The sequence below is a fragment of the Eupeodes corollae genome, chromosome 2 (assembly GCF_945859685.1).
Source record: "Eupeodes corollae chromosome 2, idEupCoro1.1, whole genome shotgun sequence".
In the NCBI taxonomy this organism is placed as follows: domain Eukaryota; kingdom Metazoa; phylum Arthropoda; class Insecta; order Diptera; family Syrphidae; genus Eupeodes; species Eupeodes corollae.
This window is the reverse complement of record NC_079148.1, coordinates 24,566,024-24,592,469: the sequence shown is the minus strand read 5'-3', so window position 1 is coordinate 24,592,469 and position 26,446 is coordinate 24,566,024. Positions and strand designations below refer to the sequence as shown.

Genomic DNA, 26,446 nt, shown 5'->3' with positions numbered 1-26,446 from the left:
AAAGACGAAAGTGGAAACATCATACTGGAACCGCAGTCAATGCTGAGGATATGGAAAGACCACTTCTGCAGACAGTATAACGGCGACGAAGAACTGAATTCCGCTGTCAGGCAGGATGATCCATTCAATATAGACGACGAAAGCCAACAATTCCGTCCTCCCGACTTAGACGAAGTAAAGATTGCCATATCTAAGTTGAAGTTTAATAAAGCTTTTATTTGGTATCTAGCCAAAGTTAAGTTCACATGAAAATATTGTTTATAAAGTTGATCAGTAATTTAAAGGAACAAAAGTACGAATAAAGGTATCTTAGATGTCACAGCGTATAGCGGATGCTGCAAAAATGTTATATGAACACTTCTCTAGAGCTTTTTGAATAGAGAGGCAGTAAAAACGCGTTAACATTCTTTTAGAGAAGAAACAATAATTTCATTATGTGATGACAACGAAACGCTTGTGTTTCATTATACTTAACATTGATAACTCCTTCAACAATTTTTTTTTCACCTATCCCGATTGCCAGACGACCTCATTCCATTAGGCACCCCAATGTCTTCTTGTGTACACCATCTTTAAAGCATACGCATGGTCGCTCTAATATTATAAGGTGTGCTGCAGATGACTTTTCGAGCTGGTTAATCTTAGCTCAGAGACGGCAAAAATGGGTTTAACGGTTAATGAGGGCAATACAAAGTACATGCTGTCGTCAAGAAAGGACATACAACACCGACGTCTTGGTCAAAACGTCACCATCGACAGACGTTACTTTGAGGTAGTCAAGGACTTCGTCTACCTAGGCTCCGCTGTAAACGCAGAAAACAACACCAGCGCTGAGATCAAACGCAGAATAACTCTTGCTAACCGCTGTTTCTTTAGACTCAATTGAGTGGTAAAGTCCTCTCTCGTGGGACCAAAGTGTTGCTCTATAAGATCCTTATCATTCCTGTCCTGCTATACGGTGCAGAAGCATGGAAGCGGATGAAAGAACCTTGGGTCGCTTCGAGAGAAAAGTTCTTCGCGTGATCTACGGTCCCGTATGCATCGAAGGGGAGTGGAGGAGAAGATGGAACGACGAGCTGTACGGGCTCTACAGCGACGTAGACTTAGCCAGAAGGGTAAAAGTCCAACGACTAAGATGGCTGGCCATGGAAATCAATGCTTCGGCCCGGAAAGTCTTCGAAACCACACCCACAGGACAGCGCAGTAGAGGAACACCGCGGATCAGGTGGCGCACACAAGTGAAAGGTGACCTCACCCAACTTGGAGCGCGAAACTGGAGTACTATGTTTTCATAGTACTTCATCAAATATGTTTAACATCTGTAAGAAGAAAAAAGTATGGAATTGAGAGACATCAATTTTTTGTCTGGAAGAAGCAATTCTCCTTGGCAAACTTTGAACCAAAGCCTCACATCGTTTTTTGACTCCTATGGGATTGAGATAAGGATGTATCTTAAGCACACTACTGTTCTCCCTGTTCCTTGATGATATAGTTTGTTATTTAAACGGTGGGATTGATATACGAGGCAGTCTAATCAAAGTCTTGATGTATGCTGATGACATTGTGATGTTAGCCGACACTCCCATAAAACTTCAGATGATGATTACCAAATTGGAAGAGTACTGCAAAAGATGGAACCTAAGGTAAATCGTGCAAAATCTCAGATAATGGTGTTTGGTAGTGGTAAGGGACTTCAGAGTGGTAATTTTAATTGGAAATTTGATGGGGTTCCTGTAAAAATAGTAGACAACTACAAAACCTTGGCTTGATAATGACGCCACAAAATAGTATGAAGCTTCATTTAGGAGAAAAACTAAAAAGTTCAAAAAACGCTATCAACTGTACTTGGTTCAGCTGCATGAAATATAAAAATATATTTCTACGTGCAAAGTACCAGATATTTGAGGCTACTGCTCGATCAATTATGTTGTATGCAGTCCAGGTTTGGGTATATCTTCAATATGAGACTTTCAAACAACTGCTTAGATTTTTTCTCAAACGAGTACTACACCTGCCCATTTCAACGCCCACTTATATGTTACATATTGAAACTGAGCTTCCACCAATATACATCACAACACTGAAACTACATTTCGACTACATCCTTAAAGTGCTTAACATGAATGTATCTCGTCTTTCTAAAACAGTAGCAACCTGTGCCTTGGAAAACAAAAATCGTCATGTTTTGCAAAGTAGAAGGAAATGGCTGGGAAGACTGGATGTCCGCTCAATCTAGAAGCGTTTAACTTTCATCAAATGAAATCAGAGTTTTACAATATTCTTCGGGTTCTGGATGAAAGTATGCACAAATCATTTATCGAAGAAGCACAATCTTCAATATACAGAGTATATTATCCCAAGCTCGAACACGATCTCATCAAGATAAGTTATTTCGGAAATAACGAGAGTGTTAATAAAATATCTACCAATTTTAAAACACGAAGAGAGTTACTGCCGTTAAATTTTATACCCCACCGCCCAGATCTCCCAATCCAATGTAGCATATCTGACTACTCGTGAAGATATAATGCATTTTGTGGGAATATGTCCACTACTTAAAGAAATACGAAAACTATACCTAGGAAAAGCTATTTTCACAACGGAAGAAGTTATTTATCTTTTGAATGGAAATGATTAGTTGGCTCTTTTCAAATTTGAAAAATCCGCATTACGGTATCGAAACCAAATTTTAAGAGAAGCATTTTAATTACAATAATTATAAGTAACTATTTTGTTAAGTTACAATTATTTTGTCAATCTGACAAACGGCTTTTGCCATGTCATAAAAGATTTGTAAACCTTATTTAAATTCTTATAAATTATTGTATCTAATAAAATCTTATTCTAATTTAATCTAAAAATAATCGTGACTTTGGAATTGCATACCAAGAATTTTGAATCTCCTGCCACAATTGTGTTAAATTTGTTGTTTTTGTTTGCTCAATGTGATGTTCAACATCATTCCACAAATTCTCTATCGGGTAAGATCGGATGATTGTGCTGGCGACTTAAAAACGTCGATTTACTTCACCTCTTAGGCATATTTCACAAACTTTGAAGTGTGTTTAGGTCTGTTCTCGTGCATGAAGCGCCATAATAATGGCAAGTTGTCTTCTGCGTAGGGTATCATATGATCCAACAGGATATCTCTGTACACGTTCTGGTCCCTTTTAGTGTCAATTTTTATGATGGGGTCAACGCCGCGCCGTGCCATAAAAAGCAGCCCAGACCATAACTTTGCCTCCACCCTGTTTCACCGTCTAAATGGTGTACCTTGGATCATATTCCATCTTTTTTGGACGCCATACATATTTTTTCCCATCCGATCCAAACCGGCAGAATTTGGATTTATCACTCCAAAACACGTCTTTCCAAAAACTAATTTTGTCTAAGTGAGCTTTGTGAGAAGCCATCAGAGATGCCGCCTCTGAAGTGCTAGGTTTCACACGGCCACCACAGCGAAACCCCTGGTTTGACGACGAATGCCGGCAAGCGCACTCAGCGAAACAACAAGCATACAAAACGGCGCTGCACACAATGACTAGAGCTGCTCGCGAACTCTACGAGCAGAAGAGGAGAGAGGAACACCGGCTTCTTAGATGGAAAAAAAGAGAGCATGAGAAGTGCGCGATCGAGGAGATAGAGGGATGTCACAACAGGAATGAGGTTCGTAAATTTTACCAAAAGGTAAAAAAAAACCTCCCAAGGATACCAGCCACGAACCGAAGCCTGTAAAGACGATCAGAGGAACATTATAGTAGAACCACAGTCGATGTTGAGAATATGGAAAGACCACTTCTCCAAATTATATAACGGCGATGACGAACCGAATTGCGCTGTAAGGGAGATAGAACCACTCGACCTAGGTGACGCAGATCAACAAAACAGAATACCCGACCTCGACGAAGTAAAGATAGCTATATCTCAACTGAAGTCAAACAAAGCTGCTGGGGCTTACGGCATTGCTGCCGAACTATTCAAAGCAGCAGACGATGACTTGGTAGGGTGCATGCACCAACTCATTTGCAAAATATGGTCGGAAGAAAGCATGCTTAGTGTGCCCGATACATAAGAAAGGAGACCCTCTAAACAGCGCCAACTACAGAGCCATCAGTCTTCTTAATATTGCATATAACATCATCTATGCCGTATTATGTGAACGTCTGAAGCCGTTCGTCAACAACCTGATAGGTCCTTATCAGTGTGGCTTCAGACCAGGAAAGTCCACTATCCACTACGGCAGATCTTGGAAAAAACCCAGGAACCATCTCTTTATCGATTTTAAAACCGCGTATGACAACATCTACAGGAAAGAGCTCAACAGACCAATGTCTAGTTTTGGCATCCCTGTCAAACTTATCCGTTTGTGCAAAATGACGATGGAGAATGCACGCTGGTCTATCAAGTTCGAAAAAGATCTCCTCACCGATGCATTTGATGTCAAAAAAGGTTTTAGACAAGACGATGCACTGTCATGCGACTTCTTCAACATCATTCTGGAAAGAATTGTGCAAAACTCAACCGTCAACACTAGAGGCACAATCTTCCAAAGGTCCATCCAATTACTCGGATATGCAGATGATATTGACATAATTGGAAGATCAAGCGTGATGTCAGTGGAGCGTTTATGAGCATTGTGACGAAGTGAAGAAGATGGGTTTAGTGGTCAATGAGGGCTGTCATCAAAAAAGGACACTGAACAACGACGTCTTGGACAAAAACGTCACCATGAACAGCTATAACTCTGAGGTAGTTAAGGACTTTGTCTACCTAGACACCGCTATTAACACAGACAACGACACCAGCGCTGAAATCAAACGAAGATTAACTCTTGCAAATCGCTGCTTCTTTGGACTTAGAAGGCAGCTGAGAAGTAAAGTCCTCTCTCGAGAATCTAAAATCACCATCTATAAGACACTCACCATCTCGGTTCTCATTTATGGCGCTGTAGCCTAGACCCCGTCAAAGAAAGACGAGAGCGTCTTAGGATGCTTCGAGAGAAAAATTCTTCGGGTGATTTTTGGTCCCGTACGCATAGATAACGACGAACTGTACGGGCTGTACAGCGACACTGACCTAGTTAGCAGAATTAAAGTCCAACGGCTTAGATAGCTAAGTCATGTAGAGCGAATGGACGTCAACGCTCCACCCCAGAAGGTCTGCGAATCCAATCACGAGGGACGGCGCAGTAGAGGAAGACCGCGACTCAGGTGGCGCACCCAGGTGGGAGAGGACCTCTACCAACTTGGCGTGCGAAACTGGTGACAGCTAGCTAGCTTGGTTGAGGTCCAGGTCTGCCCCGGACTGTAGCACCACCTTAAGTAAGTAAGTAAGTAAATGACAACGGATAGTTATATTCTGATGCCAAATCAAAACTGATGAGGTTTTTTAGTAAACTGGAGGCAGGCCAGATTCAATATAAATAGCGTAGTTTGGCGTATTAGAAGGAAGTCTGAAAATACGTTTGAGAAAGTACCGTTGGACTAATTCGATTACTTCTATTTCCTTGTATCTATAAACTTCAATAGCATATAAGAGAGAACTTTTGATAGTTGTCTCAAATACTTTAAATTTAGTCGACGCATCTATAGGGTATTTTTTAGAAAAGCTTGACCACATACAATTGATAGCTTCTTTTACTACCTTTATTTCTTTAAAATTAGCTCCAGGATTTAAGTTACACTATATCAAAAAAATTGTTCATACAGGTGATGCTTCAAAATAATAGCTAAGGTATTTAAAGAAAAACAGATTTTAAATTTTGGTATTGTATATTATGTGAGGATTAAAAACAAAACAAAATAAATTAGTACAAACTTCATAAAGAAAAAAAAGCAACAAATTAGGCAATCAAACGTCAACAAATTGCACGTTCAGTGATAGAAAACTTAATTATGCATATATATGTAAGTTTTATTAGCGAGTGTGATAACCTTTAGCTTTTATAACATCCTAAAGGCGATTCTTCATAGAGAGAACTAGTTTTGAAGTGACTTCCGGCAAAATGTTGTTCCATTCTTCCAAGCTGATTTGTATTACTTATTTTTGATTTTCGGACCTTTCTTCCTAATTGCACAAGTAAAAAGTCGTCTTTTAAAGCGCTGGCATTCAAATTATCTTTTAAAATTTGTAAATACGTGGACTCTCGCAAACTTGAACATACGATAACTTAAACAGTCCAATAACTTGAACATGATATTTTCCCTTTTATGTGCTCTGTAGCTTGAACAGGCAATTTGTAAGGCTCTTTACCTAAAACTTTTTTATTGCTGACTCTATAATTTGAATAATTAAGAAATTTTGGACTCTATAACTTGAACAAATAAATTTTATATCAACAGGAGTTTGAATTTCCTCATTGCAGGTTACTACGTTTGTAAACTGTTTTTTTCATCCAAGGGGAATTCCCGGAATTTGCTATTTTGTATGTGTTTAAGATTTTATTTATTTTGCAGTAAGTTTTGTGCAAGCAGGAACGTGATAATAAAATTTTCCGTTAAATTTTGTGCAATATTTTGAAGTGCGTGTTTCGCAATTAAGTTTAAAGTTTAAGGACATAAAATTAGAATGTTGACACTTAAACAAAAGGCAGCAATTATTGAACAAATAAAGAAAGGAAAAAGCGTTACGGTTTGTGCAAAGGAATTTAGTGTTTCAAAAGGTACGATATGCAATATAAAGCGCAATGAGAAACAAATCACAGCAAGGATCGGTAATACTTTTTCTGGACCAGGCAAAATGTGCACAATTAAAAAAGCTGAGCATCCAAGAATGGAAAGGATACTTTACAAATGGTTCCTGAATCAGCGCAAAAGAAATGTTCCGATTAGCGGAAACATTTTAAGAGAGAAAGCCAAACAGTTGTTTATAAAGTATAAGAGTCAAAAGGTAGCTCTTTCAATGCTAGTTCTAGGTGGTTTCAGAAATGGAAGAGAAGATTCGGTATTCGATTGCTTACTATTAGTTGAGAAAAATTAGCTGCTGATCCAGGACCTATTGAGCCATTCAAAAAAAAACTTCAATATAAAATCGCCGCTCTTCAACTGACAACACAACAAATTTACAACGTTGATGAAACTGCACTGTTTTGGAAGTTGTTGCCCAAAAATACCTATGTATCGTTTAATGAAAAAAGTGCATTTGGAGGAAAAACTCCTAAGCAAAGAGTGACTTTACTCCTCGGTTCTAACGCCACAGGTACCCACAAACTCGTTCCTATGATCATTGGTAAGTCAAAAAATCCACGGTGTCTTAAAAACTTTGAAATGCCAATAGATTACAAAAGTTCTATGAATGCATGGATGACAAAATACATTTTCAAGGAATGGTTTTTCAAGAGCTTTGTAGTTCAAGTAAAGAAACACTGCGAAGAACAAAATCTCCCACTTAAGGCACTTCTGATTATAGACAATGCTCCATGCCATCCATCGGCAGAAGAGTTAAGGTATCTTAACGGAGACATTTGCACAATGTTCTTACCACCGAATGTCACTGCGTTAGTTCAGCCGATGGATCAAAATGGCATAAGAATTACGAAGCTGCATTATAAGTCAAACTTGCTGTCGTTGGTCATTGCCAACAAAAATGAAGATATAATTTCTGCCCTAAAGAACTTCAATTTGCGCCAAGCCATTGCATTGATGTCAAAATCGTGGGATCAAGTAACTTCTCAAATTCTTGAAAAATGCTGGAACCCCATTTTTAATGATGTCGATAACAGTTTCTTTAACGACGAAGATGATGTCCCATTATCTACTCTCAGAGAACGCTGGAGGGAAAACTTGATTGCAGATGGGGAAGAAGCACCCTTGATACATTTGCTCGAACAAATAGACAATAATCAGGTAACATTTCTTGACTTTAAGGACAAAACAGTGGGTACCTAATGAACAAACTTTTATTTTTCAATAAAACAGCATTACACCGAAGAAGAAGTAAACGAATGGTTACGCGATGAAGATGTTCCTGATAGTGTTGAAGATGAAGACATCGATTCGGAAAATGAATCTGACCCGGGTGATGTTATAATGGTGCAAAACATTGTAACTGACACCGAAGCCATCGAATCAATCGATAAAGTGATTGATTGGGCCAGTCAAAATAATAGAACATCATCTGAATTTACAGTACTCCAAAACCTCAGAGAAAGTGCGCTAAAAAATGTTTTGCAGAAAACTAAGCAATGTAAAATAACAAATTTTTTTCCAAAGTTGGTTTAAATACAATTGTGTTTTGTGTCAATTACTAACATTTAAAATAATATAATGAAAACGTATAAAAACGAAGACTTTTTTATTTTTTCCAGTAACTTGAACAATCCAGTAACTTAAAAAGGCCTCGTTTCGTAGGTGTTCAAGTTAGCGAGATTCCACTATTTGTTTTTATCCATTGTTGATTGTATAAAAACTACATTTTGATCAAGATTGGACCCCATAGCTCTCTAGACTATAACATTTCCGACTCCATGTTTCACCGTTGATTGCAAATTCTTAACATCTAATGCTGTGTTTGATTTCCTCCACACAAATCGGCGACCGTCCGACCCAAAGACATTAAACTTGCTCTTGTCAAGGAGTAACACATTCTTCCAAAAATCATCTTGTTTCGAAACGTATGCATTCGCATAGTTCAAGCGTTTTGAAACATTTGCTTTTGAAATATAAGTTATTTTTTTTGTACCGTGCGACCATTTTATCCCTTTGAGTTTGAATGCAGATACTTCCGAACAGTTTGAGGGTTATCGATATTCTAATATTTGCTTGATTGTCAGCAGCTATTTTAGGAGCACTTAACTTGGGATCAGCCTTTACCATTCTTTCAATTTTTCGTTTCATATGAGCGTTTAGTATTTTTTTGTCGACCTCTTCCTGGGGCCACTTCAAAGCTTTTATTTTTCAAATAATTTTGTAATACATATTGAACTGTAGACCGTGGTCTACCAATAGTTGGCGATATCTCAGCATAACTTTTTCCGTCGTTTCTTAGTTTAAAAATCACTTTTCTTACTTCAAGGGGTACTTTTTTATGAGAAGCCTCCATTTTAGATCTCTCACAATATCATTGCAGTACACAATTTACATTTCAAAAAGAACTGTTGTTTCCATTTTGATAGAGAAGAGAGCAGTGTACGAACATTTGTATGATGTGCGAACAATTTTTTGACATTCCTGGCAAAATTCTACAGTAAAACAGTAAAAAAACATGAGACAAGGCTCGAACATTTAGTTGCAGTTTTGTTGCATTTCCTATGATACATTATAATTTTATCAAAGAAAGTCAATAAGCTGAGATTTGTGGTAGGAAATTCAAAGTGTAAGGGAAACCCATTTATTTTCAATATATGCAATTTTTTAATGTAGTGTATGTGTTACTGTAAATCCTAGGTATTTGTAATCAGTCAATAATTCTATGTTTGAGCTGTTAAGGTGCCAGTTGTGATTAGTCCTGTTGTTGCCATTTTTGAGATCTAAAAACCATTATCTTTGACTATTTATTTTAAGGTCCCAAGTATCGCAATATTGTTTTAATTTGGTAATTTGGAGCTGCAAAGTCTCTGGATTACTGGTTAGAATGACAAGGTCATCTGCATATAAAAGCACCTTGATACATAAGTACATCTCCAAAAATAACACAACCTTGAAGTCAATTTTCCAGTGGGTCTATAAAAATTAATATCTTCTAGACACTGAGGTCCTTTGAGATTTGGTAGTCATTCCATTACAAAATACAAATGTACAATAACAATATTTATTAATAGAAAACCTTTATTAATTCTTTTTGAGGTTAGGATTTTCATGCATTAGTATTTGACAGATCACGCGGGATTTCAGACTTGGTGTCAAAGAGAAAGATGCTCAGTATGCTTTGACATTTCATCATGAATAGACTTACTAACGAGCAACGCTTGCAAATCATTGAATTTTATTACCAAAATCAGTGTTCGGTTCGAAATGTGTTTCGCGTTTTACGTCCGATTTATGGTCTACATAATCGAGGCTCATTTCTGGTTGAATGGCTACGTAAATAAGCAAAATTGTCGCATTTGGAGTGAAGAGCAACCAGAAGCCGTTCAAGAACTGCCTATGCATCCCGAAAAATGCACTTTGGTGTAGTTTTTACGCTGGTGGAATCATTGGACCGTATTTTTTCAAAGATGCTGTTGGACGCAACGTTACGGTGAATGGCGATCGCTATCGTTCAATGCTAACAAACTTTTTGTTGCCAAAAATGGAAGAACTGAACTTGGTTGAAATGTGGTTTCAACAAGATGGCGCTACATGCCACACAGCTCGCGATTCTATGGCCATTTTGAGGGAAAACTTCGGAGAACAATTCATCTCAAGGAATGGACCGGTAAGTAGGCCACCAAGATCATGCGATTTGACGCCTTTAGGCTATTTTTTGTGGGGCTACGTCAAGTCAAAAGTCTACACAAATAAGCCAACAACTATTCCAGCTTTGGAAGACAACATTTCCGAAGAAATTCGGGCTATTCCGGCCGAAATGCTCGAAAAAGTTACCCAAAATTGGACTTTCCGAATGGACCACCTAAGACGCAGCCGCGGTCAACATTTAAATGAAATTATCTTCAAAAAGTAAATGTCATGGACCAATCTAACGTTTCAAATAAAGAATCGATGAGATTTTGGAAATTTTATGCGTTTTTTTTTTAAAAAAGTTCTCAAGCTCTTAAAAAATCACCGTTTATAACAGCTAATCTAAATATCGCATCATTTTAGGAACAAAAATTATTTATTTGTTTTTCTCTTGCTTACGCAAAACGTATTCATGTAGAAATTTCAACATTTTTGTATACAAAATGTTCAAAATAAAAAAAAAACATGCTCATACCATGAACTATGACAATTTTATTTAAAAAAAAAGAATTAAAAATTATAATTAAAAAACTAACAACGATTGTTTTAGCAACCCAACAAAAAGTTAATTATAAGCTAACTGGTTACCTTGAACTGATTAATTAAATTAGTTTAAAAACCTTATTACAAAAAAAGATGTTTTAGATACGTGAATGCCATTTTATATATACCTGGATAAATACAAACGTACATATTTGATATTTTATCATATTATAATACTATATTGCTTTCATTTACAATTTCAGATTGCCTCACTTCGGAAGCAGATTGCTGAACTACAAAGTAGAGTATCTGATACTAGTGTTAGTAGTGGCGCAAAATCAACCAAGTCGGTAAGTTTCTAGTCCATATAGGGTAGCTCCCTATTCCACTATTTTGTTTCTATCACACCTTATACCTGGGTTATAAAATAACCATTTCCCAGAAATAATTATATACAATTTAACAAACATTAAGACGAACAAAAAAAAGAACCTAAACTGCCAAGCCAACCAATTTGCTTTCTTTTTATCTCAAAGTCAATATTTGAACATCGATAGGGAAAAAGTAACTATGCCACATCGCACAGCGATCAACAGTGTGTGTTGGAGACATCCAACTTTTTGGTTGCGTCGTCGCAATGGTAGTTAAAATTCTGCTTAGCATAAAAATAAAATGCCAAAAAAAAAAACGAAAACGATGCGGTACCCTCATTTAAAATATAATATGCCTGAAACGGTGCGCATGAAATACTTACCACATCGCATCGCAAGCGTTTTTATCAAATAATCAATATGTACATAGATAAACGAAAAAACTGTTTTTTTTTTCTGGTTGAAGATATCCCTACATTTTACACCACCACCTTGCTGTAGAACGAGTTCCTGATAAAGCGGTCGATGGTATACGTGTATATTTACTGCCGCGCCGCTGCTGATAAGAGCACATTAAATCAACATTCACTTCCCGACTTTCGCGGTCGACTCGGAACCGTAAGATGCGGGCCAGGGGCATACACCTTTGCCAATAGGCTTAGGTAGAACGCTAAAGTTTGGAATATATCCCCACAGTTCCGAGAATGTTTTTCTCCTTTTGTATTTAATGTCACTGATAAGAGCCAACACATCACAGGGTGTATTTAAACTCATTTTTTTAATGTTGTGTTTTGAATAATAATGTTTGCTAGCACATATAAATTCATGAACTCGTGTAAGGCTGGGCATTATTTAAAAAAAAAGAAGGAATTTAGGCTCAAATAGGTTTAAGTTAAGATTGACACACATTAAATAAATATTCCCTACAAAACTTAGTTTCTAGTTACCTTAATATTAACCTCATGTTTGTTTCTTAAAGAAATTATAATGGAGTTTTTGTTAATGGGTTTACTTAAGACATTTTGCAAAATTGAATGTTAAATATCTAAAAAGAAAAAAGAGTCCTTAAAAAAAATTCGATTGAATGGAGGTACTTTTATATTTAAAAAAAAAATTTCGAACCTAATGATTTTCATTGATCCTAGAACTTATTTTTTTAATATTAGGATCACCCTTATGCATGTACTTATGCCTACAATAACTGATAACATTAACTATGTGCTTTGTTTTATTACTTTTTTTAAACGATCTCACCCTTTATGTATATAAAACAAATAAGTCAGGAAAAGTGGCGTCGTTTTATTTTAAAACACCTTTTGTCTTTTTGGTTCTTTGTAATATTAACCATAAAACTTATGGTTTTTTTGAATGTTATCTTTTGCAAAAAAAAGAAAAGAACAGTATTTTTAACTTTAAATGGGTTAATCAAAGAATTTTAGAATAAGTCATTACCACTGAAAACAAAAGATATATATTGAAATAAAGAAAAAGGTGTCATTTTTGAAATATTGTTAAATTATTTGTTTAGAACAAAACATAGAAACCAATATGTATAACCTTTGTAATTTATTTATGTTTATAAAAGATGTGTAAGCTTGTTTTGATTCATTATATCGTAAAGAAATAACAACGATATCCTTCGTATGATAAAATAAGTTTGAATTCAATATACATACATATGTTTTTGTTGCCGAGATTTTTAGTTGAGAATTGTTAACAATTTTACTAGATTTTTTTTAAAGTTTTTATATCTTATATAAAAAGAAAAATTGGATGCAATAATTTAAAATTATTCACAATTTTTGAGAGAACCGCAGGTTTTACCAATTTTGTATAGTATTTTTTGTAAATTTATTTAAATTGTAATGAATGTTAAAAACAATATTTTTTGTAACATAAAAGTAGTTTGATGAAGAGAGTAGATAACTCAGGTGACAAAGTTTAATGACGGATTTGTATAGAACAGTTAAAAAAAAGCACTTTTGTCTATTAGCTTGTTTTTAAATGAAGTTAAAACTTTGTATAGTTTTTGAAAAAAATTGTCTTAAACTAAAAATTTGGGAAAAAAGTTAAAAATAAGGTATTAAGTGTAATTTTCCGAAACATTGAGATTATCTACTATTGTTTTTTTAGAATTCATTGATCTTATTTATTCTTAATTAAAAACTAAAAATAGATGATTTTATGTTTTCTAGTCCTTGAGAAAATTGAAAATTACCAACAAAAAAATCTTTTAATTAAATTATTTTTTCCTTGCTTGAAATTAAAATTACATTTTTCGAAAACTATACACAGTTTTCACTTGATTTAAAAACTTACTGAACATAATATTGACTTTAGAAAAATGTATAATACTTAATTACCATTATTTTTGTTTTCATTTTAGTTAATAATATTTTTTAAATTGCCCTCCTGCCTAAATAGAGGGTGATAGACCACCCCTCCCATAGTAAAAATTGCTTGTTTTTAACTGTTATCAAAAATCCGTTATAATATCTTGTCGCCTGAGTTATCGTACTGTTGCCAGTTTGAAGGTTATATCTTTTATTTTTCCCAAGATATTCGAATCGAAAATCAATTTTACCAACTTTTAGAAATATTTTTGAAGGTTTTTTATTTATTTGTATAAAGTCCAACGTTCAGCCTGCCTATGTATAAGCGGATCGCTTCGCAAGAACCCGTCTGTGGCACTAGACACCTTGCTCTACCTTACACCTCTTGACATATTTAGCAAACAAATAGCTGCAAGCTCTGCTATTCGCCTCAATGCTTCGTCGCAGTGGACTAACAACAACATTGGCCACTCCGTAATTCTAAGGTACTTAGAATCAATTCCAACGCACACAGACTACACCATCCCCCAACTGCAATTCGACAGAAACTTTCAGATTTCTATGCCTCCCAGATATTTTTGGGAGAATAGGACATTCTTGGAGGATGAGTCAATCCATTTTTACACAGATGGCTCAAAGACCAAAGAAGGGGTTGGTGGAGGTGTGTACTCTGAACGACTGAATTTAAGTCTCTCATTTTGCCTCCCCAATCATTGTAGCGTGTTCCAGGCGGAACTTTTAGCGATTAAGGAAGTCTTGTCTTGGCTCAAAAAAAACGTGATATCAACATCTGATATCCGTATTTTCTCTGACAGCCAGGCCGCTATCAAATCTCTGGACTCTGTCTCTACAAACTCTATAACAGTCCATAACTGTCGATCATCTCTAATGAAGATGGCGCAACAGTTTAATATTCACCTTTGCTGGGTGCTGGGCCATAGAAACATTCCAGGTAACTGTAAGGCAGATGAACTCGCCAGGAACGGTACAGTACAGCCCATCCTACCACGTTTGGCAAGTACTGGCATACCAATCGCTACTTGTAAACTGTTGCTAATGCAAGACGCTGAGAGGAGGGCAGGCACCAGGTGGAACAACATCTCCACGTGTCAAGCCACAAAAAACATCTGGCCAACACTGGATATAAAACGTTCAAGGTGCTTGCTCTCTCTAAGCAGATCGCATATATGTAAGCTCGATAATAGGTGTCATAACCGGACACTGTCTAATAGGAAAGCACTCCACGAGACTAGGCGTATTCTCAAATGACTTTTGCAGAAGCTGTATGGACGAGGAAGAGGAAGAAACGGTTCTTCGTCTTCTCTGCACATGCCCTGCTCTAGCTCGAAAACGCAAGAATTACCTAAACGATCTTAATCATATCTGTATAATCAGCCTCTCACGTTTCGTAAGGGACTCAAGCTGGTTCCATTGAGCTTAGGAGGAAGCCTCAAGATTCATGTGGTATCGCAATGGGCCATTAAACTGGCCTAAGTGTGTCCGTTTCCATCTTGGACAGCCACTATAACCTAACCTAACCTAACCTTAACTGGTCACTATGCTTCCTAGATAGTAACGTGGATTCCAGCCCAGAAATGGTAACAAATTTAATTCTTTGTGGAATGAGAAATTTTACCGCGAATAGGGTGAAATCTATCAAAGTCAAAAAGAACTCATGGTTTGATTCGAGCTGTAAAGATGTTATTAGGTTTAGAGCTGTAAGTTTCCGTTGTTATAAAGCCAACCAGACTGAGGAAAACCGGAATAATTTTAGACAAGCTAGAAAGATCTGTAATGGCAATATTCGACGAACCAAATTTTTGCATGATCAGAAATTAAGGCAAAAAATACTTCAGTGTCCCAAAGGTAGTAAAAACTTCTGATCATTTGTAAAAAACGTACGAAACACCACGTCATCCTCGGTTCCAACGCTCGTTCACAATGACACTCCCTATGTAAGCTCGATTGATAAAGCCAATTTGCTTGCAGCACAGTTTGCTGGTTATTCGACGCTACTGGATAGTGTCATGAATCCTCCCATTCTTGAGAGCGTAAATGATTCTATGGGGCGAATCTTCTTTCGCACTCATGCAGTCGAAAGAGTACTGAAAGACCTTGACATACACAAATCCGCTGGCCTGGATAGTATACCCCCTTTTGTTCTGAAGAGGTGTACCTCAACGCTGGAAAAACCACTGCGTAAGCTTTTCCATCTGTCCTATTCTGTCTCTTCCCGAGTGGATGGAAAACTGCATTTGTCCAGCCTGTCCCTAAAAAAGGAGAATCTTCCTCTCCCTTTAATTATCGTCCAATAGCACTCACGTCCCTTCTTTCCAAGGTCATGTAAACGCTGATTAATTTTCAGCTTAAGAAATTTCTTGAAGAACGGAAGCTTCTTAATGACCGACAGTATGGCTTTCGTAGAAATAGGTCCACTGGTGATCTCATGGTTCATCTCACCGAACAGTGGAACAAATCTTTACATCGTTTTGGAGAAAGTAAAATTATTGCAGTTGATATTTCAAAAGCATTTGATAGAGTTTGGCACCGAGCTCTCTTATCGAAAATGCGTGCTTTTGGTATTGATGAATCTCTTCTTCGTTGGATTAGAAATTACCTTTCTAACCGTTCAATACAAGTTGTATTGGATGTTTTCAAGTCTGAAATTCATAAAATAAATGCTGGTGTCCCCCAGGGCTCCGTTTTGTCTCCGACTCTCTTCCTTATATTCACAAACGATCTTTTGTCTGTCAATTCTAATCCATTAAACTGTTTCGCCGACGACACAGTTAGATTTACATCCTTGTCCTTCGGATGTGGAATTTCAACGGGAATCAAAAACCGTGTAGAATTTAATGCTTCGAAAACTCAATGCTATCTCCTGTCGTTAAAGCGTAACGCACCCCCGATCCCACTATCTATGAGTGGCACTTGCATCCAGGAAACCAATCAACTATCAGTACTCGGTATGTGTATTACAGATCACCTCTTATGGAATGATCACATATTCGATATCGCCAAAAATGCTGTTAGATGCTTAGGATTTCTCCGACGGTGCAAGAAATTTTTCACCCCTTCTCATCTGGCTGTAATTTACAAAGCCTTCATCCGTCCAAAGTTTAAATATATAATTCGTATATCTGGGCAGGTGCCCCCAAAACAAGTTTAAATCTCTTGGATAGAATTCAAAAAAGGGCTTTAAAAATGATAGGCGACAGAACTATAATCCAAACATTTACATCACTAGAACACCGTCGCAATGTTTCATGCCTTTCGTTGTTTTATAGATATTTTTAAAAACAATGTTCTGTCGAATTAGCCAGTTGCATTCCACCCCTTAAACAATTCAGCCGTAATACTCACACTTCCAGGAATGCTTATCAGTTTACCCTTGAGCTCAATTTCGGGCGTACTGTCAAGTATATAGAATCTTTCTTAAATCGCACATCGAGAATGTGGAACTCTGTTTTTCCCTCCCATTTTGATGTTCAGAACTTTAAGACCAATGTGCACCGGTATCTCCTTTTAAATCCTTCCTATTTTTCTAACGCTCACACTGTGTTTAAATATAAACATATAAAGGGTACTAATAACCCCTTGAGTGCTTGTGAATGTTAAAAAAGAAATATATAACTAAATATACATACATATATACCATATACATATACATACAAATAAGTATATTTAAATAAATACCTATCTTAAAGCTAATGCACAATATTTTGTAAATTTATTTTAATTTCAAATCTGAAATCAGATATATACATAATACTTAAGTGTAAGTAGTACCGTTATTTTTAAGTATTTTTTTAAATTTTAATTAATAATCTTTTTAAATTGCCTCCTTCCTAAATGGGTTCTGATAGACCCCCCTCCCATAGTAAAAAAATGCTTGTTTTTAACTGTTATTAAAAAATCCGTTATAATATCTTGTTGTCTGAGTTATCGTACTCTTGCCAGTTTGAAGGTTATATCTTTTATTTTTCCCAAGATATTCGAATCCAAAATCAATTTTACCAACTTTTAGTAATATTTTTGAAGGTTTTCTATATTACGTATTTTTGTATATTATGTCAAATTTTACCAGATATCAAAAACATTATTGGCTATTTTGGGAGTAATATCATTTTATCGTAAAATATTAGAGGTGAAAAATAAAATAAAATAAAAACTGCCGATGACACACAAACATCTTTCCAAAAACCTTTTATTTAGGTTCTAGAACCTTTAAACGTCGCTAAATTTCAAAATGTTCAATTCCACAAATCGATCCGATTTATAATAAGCGATAATACTACCCTTTTTATGCAGTAACAGTGTCAGCACTAGGAAATAGAGTGGTTGAAAGGAGGTGTCGGTGCACATTGGTTTTGAATTCCTGAATATTGCAATAGCTGGGGAAGACTGAGTGTGGCAAGGCATTCCACATTCGCGTAGTACAGCTAAAGAACGCATATCTGTACTTGACAGTACGACCGAAGTTGGGCTCGAGGGTATATTGATGAGCATTCCTAGAAGCGCGAGTATTACGGTTGAACTGTTAAAAAAGAGGAACTGGCTATTTCTCTAGACTGTAGAGCATAAACCGTTAAAATGACGGTAGAAGAGGGTGAGACAAGAAATATTTCGACGATGTTCAAGCGACATAAATGATCTTGCGATGGTAATATCACCAACCAATCGAAATACTCTACGTTCAATACTGTCCAAAAGGCTTAAATAAGTTGCAGGAGTCCCAGCCCAAATAAGGGAGTTGTATTCAAGCTTGTAGATAACAGCCAGAGGGGGAGAACAACTTCTTGCATCGGCTTAGAAAACCCAAACATGTGATCGTTCCTCTGGTGATACACATACCGAGAACATCGGTCTCCTCGATGCAAGTGCCATCTATGGATATTGGGTATATCTCGCTTTAACGATACAAGACAGCATTGGTGTTTCGAAGCATTAGATTTCAAAGTAATTGTATGTATTTAATCATAACAAATTGTTTGTGTGTCCACAAAAACAAAAAAGTTGCTTTTAGTGTTTTTTTGTTTGAACAACGTGCTTGAACGAAAAAACCTAATAAAATGGTTCAAAAAATAGTCGAAAATAAAATAATTTTTTTTTAAAGTGAGATATAGAAAATCCATATGTAAAATATTTTAATAGGTGCAATATTTTGAAGATGCGCAAATATGGACATAAACGATAATCTTCTTAAAAGCTATTAGATTTTTTTTTTTTATTATTTGTTATTTTCTTAACATTTAATTTTTAAAAGAAGCATGATTTGAATTAGTAGTACCCGTGGCATGATGGTTAGTGCGATGGACTGTCATGAAAGTTATTTTTATAACGAATCCACATCAAGTTCTTGAAATTAATTTAAGAAATTATCAGCCTTATTCTGAGATTCGAGTGAATAGCTCAGTCGATAAAATAGATCTATTCATTCGAATGAACTTCAAGTATTTTCACATTCGAACGAAAGATATTCACTGTAGAATGTGTTCACAAAATGAACTTAAATGAATATTATTTTCGAAATCAGCTGCTTGCAATTTACTGACATTTCGATTGTATGTAGTATGACCAACCTAATTCTTTTGCAGACTATTTAATTTATTTTAAATAAAAAACTTTATTTCAATTTCAGTCTTTTATATTACAGTTAGGTAACTATGTTTAGCCATTTATTAAACAGAAACAAAATAATTTTAATTAAAAAAATAATGATAAATAAAAAAGGAATTCTTTTCACAGCATATTTTCATTTTAAGTTTTCATCTTCTCAATCATCTTGTGAAGTTAAAATGTTCAGCCTAGCTTTGATCTGGTCAAGTTGAATATCTAGAAGTTTTGTTTTTAGCTCCAACTTCTGGCGCAATAAATCTTTCAGGGCAAGATGATTGCGACGATTTTCTTTTTGTGTATCACTGGTCCTCTGTAAGTAGCGGGTTATTCGGTGGAGTTCTTCTTTAATGTGATTCAGTTTGGAACACAAATCTTCAAACAAAACTTGTTGAACGTCATTCTGCTTTTGTAGAATTTGCACAGGTGTGTCTTTTTTGGGCCTTCTACTACAACCTGGAGACAAATCTTCACTCGCATTTTCGTTCACATGGCAAGATGTCATCGACATGTCATTTGATTTTGGCAAAGTTTCAGACTCTTCCGTCGGAGGCTGAGCTATGCCAAATACATTTCCACGTATTCTGACGATGGCTTCTTCAAATTCAGTGAGGATTGTTAAACTATTGTCGTTGAAGCCCGACTGCTTCCTCTTGACTTCATTTTCCAAACAAATTCTTTTTTGTTTTTGTTTTGAAGTCGGCCCAAACCTTGTACCCAGATGCTGGTTAACACATACATAAACATACATACAAACATTAATTTAATTCACCTTTTTCCAGGTGGATCCGTCCTTAGTTGGGGGCCCATAGCTATTTAATTTATCGACGGCATTTCTCCAAAACCGATCAACATCTGTTCTATTTGTTAAAAAACCCCTCGCTATTTCTTGGTTTTCTTCCATAAGCTGTATGAGAACTTCCTTTTGTTAACTCGTTGTCCAATTTGAGTGTGATTGTGACCTTTAATAAAAATATCAACAGATTTTCATTAAAATATATTACATTTTCTTTATTTTTCGGAAAATCAAACAGAACTTACATGGTTTTCTTTTAATTTCCTTCTTCAAGATTTGAACGCTTATAAAATGACGTTTGTTTCGAATGATTAAAAAGTCAAAGTTTGCTTAAGTTTCAAATTAAAATGAACTTTCGAATCGTTAGAAAGTAAAAATACGTATCATACGAATGCGAATAACTTTCGAACGAAAGAGAATGTCAAAATAAGGCTGTATATTGAAATTTGAGCTGATAGTTAAAATCGAACTTCGAATTCGAAATCTGCACCAAAAAAAAACTCCAGAACGTATTTTTCAAAGCCATGAAAAAAAATAAATATAATATAACTAATACAAAATTTAAAGAACTACAGTGCCAGTCAAAATAATAGCAGTGTAACCTCCATATTAATATATTCTAGTACAATGCAATATATGAACAATTAATTACATTCTTTAACTACTTTTTTGGTAGTAGAACATTTTGTCTTCCATTTCCGGAAAAAAAATTAAATGACATAACGGTTTTTTTCCATATGTTACTCTAATGCTGTTAAAGTGTATATCTTAGCGGTCAAAATAATAGCAGTTTTAGCAAGCTTATGGTATTTGTATATTGTTTTTTGATCCTGTGCACATTTGAATTATAATTATCTCAAGTTTCAAGGTAAGCTTTCAATGCCTCATTGTATTATCATATTTATACTCAGATACACTTACAGTATGGGCCGTAGTAAACACTGCACTCCGGAGAAACGCCGAATCATTCGCCAACTTCTTTCTGAAGGAAAAACTGATTTCAAAAATCAAAAATCAGGCAAAAATGATTTCGAATGCAAAAAATTATAAAGAAGAACCTGAAATCCGCGTCAGGAAAAAAGTTTTATCTCCGAAATCGGTAAGGAGAATTGTAAGATGCTCGAAAGCCTTACCCCACTTGCCTGCTACTGAGATAAAAAAGAATTAAATTTGAATGCAAGTGTAGAAACATTAAGAAGAATTTTAAGAAGAAATAATCTCTTAAATAATATAAATAATCAAAATTCCATTCCTGACAACAGTACTCGCACACAGGAATGGTTGAGAGTTGTAAGTCACTAGGCCCTGGTTCACAACGGACTGTTGCGCCACCCCATTTGAATCTCAACGCCAGAAGCCCCAGAAAAGTTCCACTTTTGACAAAAAACACATTGCCAAAAGAATTCAGTTTGCCAAGACCCATGTTCATAGGCCCCTTCAGGATTGGCGAAATATCTTATGGACGGATGACAGCAAAATCGTTTTGTATGGCAGCCCTGGTTCTCGTGAATATGTGCGACGCCCACCAAATGCTGAATACGTGCCTAGGTATACGCGTAAAACCGTTAAACATGGTGGCTCTAGCATTATGGTATAGGGTTCCTTCTCATACCACGTTGTAGGTCCCATATACCGAATAAATGGTGTGATGGATCAGCATGTTTACGTTGACATTCTTCAGGGAACCATGCTGCCTTACGCAGAGGAGGAAATGCCAATCAGATGGGTTTTTCAACAAGACAATGACCCGAAGCACACCAGCAAAAAAGCTAAGGAGTGGTTTCGGGTCAATAATATTTCTGTTTTAGATTGGCCTCCCCAATCACCTGACCTCAACCCAATAGAGAACCTTTGGGCAGATGTTAAAAAATGGTTGCAGCATCAATACCGACCAACAATAATCAGCTTTGGATAACAGTTGAGACTGCATGGAAAAGTATCCCATTGGAGAGATGTCAGGCTTTGGTTGATTCTATGAAGCGCCGATGTGAGGCCGTTATAAGCAATAAGGGGTCTACAACCAAATATTAATAAATTTTCTTGAAATTTTTATCAACATTTTGTTAATTTCCTTAATTTTTGTGAATACTGCTATTTTTTGACCGGAGCAAATCTTTACCTTGAAGGTAAAATTTTCTTTTTATTTTTATTTATTTGATAAAATCTAACTTTTCTTGTCATAACCTGGATTAAAATTAATGTGGCTTAATAAATATAAATATTTATAACGATTAAAAATCATAAGGTATTTATTAGGTTCAATTTTGTCGGTATTTCCTTCTTACTGCTAATATTTTGACCGCAGCTGTATGTAAAATACGTAAATGATTTAAAATGTATTTAGAAGACTAAAATGTGTACTTTGTAAACTCATCATACTGCTTAAAACTATGTTGTGTTCTACCTTAGCCTTAAAGACTCCGTTTTTGATTGTCTTTAACCTACAAGGCGTTCTTATTTAATTCAACTTAATCCTTTAAAAAAAGCATTGCTTTATTTGTGGCACAGAAGGAATAAGAAATATTTCGTTTGCTAAATTAATATATTTTTTTAAGTACAGTCTACAAATCAAGTTGAGATAACAAGATATTTCAAATCAATACACAAATATACATAATTTACTCAAATATATAGATTAATTTAATATGACTTGGTTATATATTAGCGTATGGCGAATAAAGCCTCTTTACAATCCAACCACCCAACCAACCAGAGTCATAAAGACTTATTCTAATATATCCTTCGCAATCAATAATTGTACTTTATCTAGTTGTCATAGGAGCAACCTTTTATCAGTACTTATCCCGCATAGGGGTGAATATGGGTATAAAAAGGAGTTCCACCACCTGTTGGGGTCCACTATACACCAACCAACGCAACGGTGCGTTAGTTCTGCAATTAATTCTATTGATAGAAAAGTTAAATTTTTTTGTGTTTCATTAAGTGTATTTTTATTATATACAATTTTTGTTTTTTTTTTTTTAAATTCTTTTTATTTTGAAAAAGTGTAACTTAACGGAGTTATAAAGTCATCGTCTTACAAATTTAATTAGTGAGCTACTGTTGTAGGTCGATATACATTTTTTGTTGTTTTCGATTCGTGGTAAGAATACTAATTTTTTTCTTTCTTTGGTTGTGGAGTCTATAGAGTCTCTGAGATTATGAGTGTTTTATTTGGCCAATGTAGACACAATTGTTTGACTCTTGAGTCACTTTTGTTTGTTCAAGTTTTTCGAAGAAGAACGTTTATTCTTTTTAAACTATACAACAACAACAATGAGGTTGTAAATTTAATTTCCTTCCTGTTTAGATGTAAAATTCTTATTATTATCTTAAAAGAAAGCAATCGTGCGAGAATTGTGCATTTTTTGGGGTCAACTTAACCATTTGTGTAGGTAAATTCTATACATATGCTGTACTTTGAGGTTTCTTTTGGTGTTTTGACTTTTAAGTTGTTGAACCATTTAAAAGTAAAATATAAAATAGGGTATTTTTCATTTTTGTCATCAATTAATGAAATCTGTTTTTATTGTTTAAGTCGAAAAAATTAAGAATTAAGAACATTAAAATAAAGTTTGGACATTTTGGAATAATATCTATTTTAACACCTTTGACTAAAGTTTTAAAGTTGTTGTATGTAATTTTGACTCTGTGTGTATTAAAACGTTTTTTTTTTTCAATTGATCCAAAATTTCGTCATTGAAATTTGTATTTCGAAATTTGAGCAACATTAGTTAGTCCACTAACCATAAACATCAGACCATACGGTAAATCTGTTAGTACTAAATTTTTGTTTAAGATTCCATACTGAACTTATTAACTTCCCATAGGAAGTTATTGTAATGGGTCCGATTTGTCAAATTGAAAATTTTGACATTTCTCGACGTTTCAAGGTCCCTAGAGTCGAAATAAAAGATTTTTAGAAAGATGTCTGTGCGTGCGTGTGTACGTACGTTCGTACGTCCGTACGTCCGTACGTTCGCGACGTTTTTTTCGTCGTCCATAGCTCAAGAACCAGAAGAGATATCAACTTCAAATAAATTTTGTTATACAGATAATAAGGCAGAAAGATGCAGAAAGGGCTCTCAAGAAAATTGCGTGGGTGGTTTTTTTACCATAGCAGTTTAAAAAAAAGGTTAAAATTTTGGTTAACCCTAAATATCTTACGAACCAAAAACGCTAGAGACTTGAATTTAATTTTATATAATAAACTGTAACGTGATCTCAAAGAAATATATTTTTTGAAAAAAATCTATCTAACGGTTTTTGTTCTAAATCAAAAAAACTGAAAAAAAAAATTTGTCACCTCATAAATTTGACGACTAAGATATGATTTCATCTCCAAAACAATTTTGAGCAACGGAGAATAATGTTTTTGAAATCTGATACAATTTTGAGAAAAATCGAATTGACAGTTTTTTTTATAAAAATAAAAATCTAAATAAAACATTACTCAAAGTTCGTAAAAATTAAATTTCGATTCAAATATCATTTCAAAAACTTAAAATTTAGGCTTCAAACTTATTTTATCTTATAAGAAATATTGTTTTCAACATTCAGTAAAATTTTGAAGAATATCGAATCGACAGTTTTTTTTACAAAAAATAAAAACCTAAAAAAAAAATTAATAAAAGTTGGTAAAAATTGATTTTCGACTCAAATATCTTTTCAAAACTTTGAGATATTGGCTTTAATTTACTTTTATCTTTCAAAAAATATTTTTGTCAACATTCAGTAAAATTTTGAACAAAATCGAATTGACAGTTTTTTTTATAAAAAATTAAAAACCGAACAAAAATTAACAAAAGTTGGTAAAAATTGAATATGGATTCAAATATCTTTTCAAAAACTTGAAAGTTAGACTTCAAACTTATTTTATCTTATAAGGAAAATTGGTTTAAGCATTCTGAAAGATGTTGAGAAAAATCGAATTGACAGTTTTTTTACAAAAAATAAAAACCTTAAAAAAAATGTATAAAAGTTCGTAAAAATTGATTTTCGACTCAAATATCTTTTCAAAAATTGTAGATATTGGCTTTTAACTACTTTTATCTTTCAAAAAATATTGCTGTTAACATTTAATAATTTTTTGAAAAAAAATCGAATTGATAGTTTTGTGCAAAAAATTAAATACCTAAAAAAAAAATTTAACAAAAGTTGGTAAAAATTGATTTTCGACTCAAATATCTTTTCAAAACTATAAAATATTGGCTTTAAACTAATTTTATCTTATAGAAAATATTGTTTTCAACATTCGATAGAATTTTGAAGACAATCGAATTGACGATTTTTTTACAAAAAATAAAACTCTAAAAAAAAACAATACTAAAACTTGGTAAATATTTACTTTCGACTCAAATAGCTTTTCAAAAATTAAAAATATTGGCTTCAAACTTATTTTATTTTACAGAAAATATTGTTTTCGATATTCACTGATTTTTATATAAAAATCCAACAGTCCGTTTTTCATAAAAAATAAAATCTATAAAAAATAGTACGCAAATTTGGTAAAAATTGATACGAGTACATATAGACAAACTTTTAAGCAAGACAAATCGACAGACGGGATGGGAAGTTATCAGTGTGGGTCGCATCCCAGCCTCTTTTTTTTTCTTCATTTTGAGCCCAATCCTGTCTCTATATGCCCGAAACTTTCCGAAATACAATCATACAAATCCCCTCTGGGAGATAATTTGTTTGTATTGTTATAAGAAAACTAATCGTGTTGAGTTAATCGATATGACCCCCAGTATATTTTGAATTATTTATTACTTGCGACATATAGGAACTACATATACTATCAAGTTTAGCATTCGTGTAAATTTCGAACTCGAGATTTTAATCAAACATGATTTTACGATGGTAGAGAAGTTGTAAAAAGTGGGTCCCGCTATTCCGTCCGGTCTGTTTTGTCTGTCTTTCCACACTCCTACAGCCTAAATCATTGGGTCGATTGAGTTCAAACTTGGAAGGTTTTGAGCAGATTCGCGTTAGGCGTTTCTTTCACAGTTTCTTAGAACAAACCGATAGATTTTTTTAAGCTTTCGCTAAAATTTTATTTTTTAACTTGGCTTCTTTTAATAAGAAAAACATATTTTTGTAATTGCTCAGGAAAGGTACCGCTCATGGAACCGTTATTTTGTATTTTAATTTTCTCAGCAACTTATGAAATGATTTTAATAATTTTTTTTTGAATACGCTCTTATATTGCCTCAACAATATTTGATTAACAAAAGTGCAATTTTGTATTGTTTGGATTTTTAAAAAAATATTGATTTTTAAAATATTATTCTTTAAAAATAAGGTTGTTTTACTTGCCTTCGCCTATAGTAGTAGTAGTAGTAGTAGTAGTGTGATTTTATTTAAAACAAAATATTGAAATACATTATGCATACTTAAACACAAAATATAGCATTTGCTTTTGCATATTGGGCATGTTCCCAAGAAGTGAAGGACATTTTCGGTCGCTCG

The 26,446-nt window shown here is 34.6% G+C and overlaps 1 protein-coding gene and 2 long non-coding RNA genes across 3 annotated transcripts in view; 1 reads left to right on the top strand and 2 right to left on the bottom strand.

Annotated features, from left to right (window-relative positions):
- LOC129948445 (flagellar attachment zone protein 1) overlaps window positions 1-26,446 on the top strand; it is an 85,512-nt gene that overhangs the window by 2,701 nt on the left and 56,365 nt on the right. Inside the window, exon 2 of the mRNA XM_056059453.1 lies at window positions 11,123-11,209. Coding sequence (XP_055915428.1) covers window positions 11,123-11,209 — 87 coding nt within the window. The remainder of the gene's footprint in view (window positions 1-11,122; window positions 11,210-26,446) is intronic.
- LOC129948448 (uncharacterized) overlaps window positions 1-26,446 on the bottom strand; it is a 43,848-nt gene that overhangs the window by 3,098 nt on the left and 14,304 nt on the right. The gene's annotated exons all lie outside the window — the stretch shown is intronic.
- On the bottom strand, window positions 19,458-22,483 carry LOC129948449 (uncharacterized). The gene is made up of 2 exons (XR_008781878.1): window positions 20,221-22,483; window positions 19,458-20,141 (listed from the first exon to the last, which is right to left on the bottom strand). It is a non-coding gene; the product is annotated as an uncharacterized LOC129948449 (long non-coding RNA).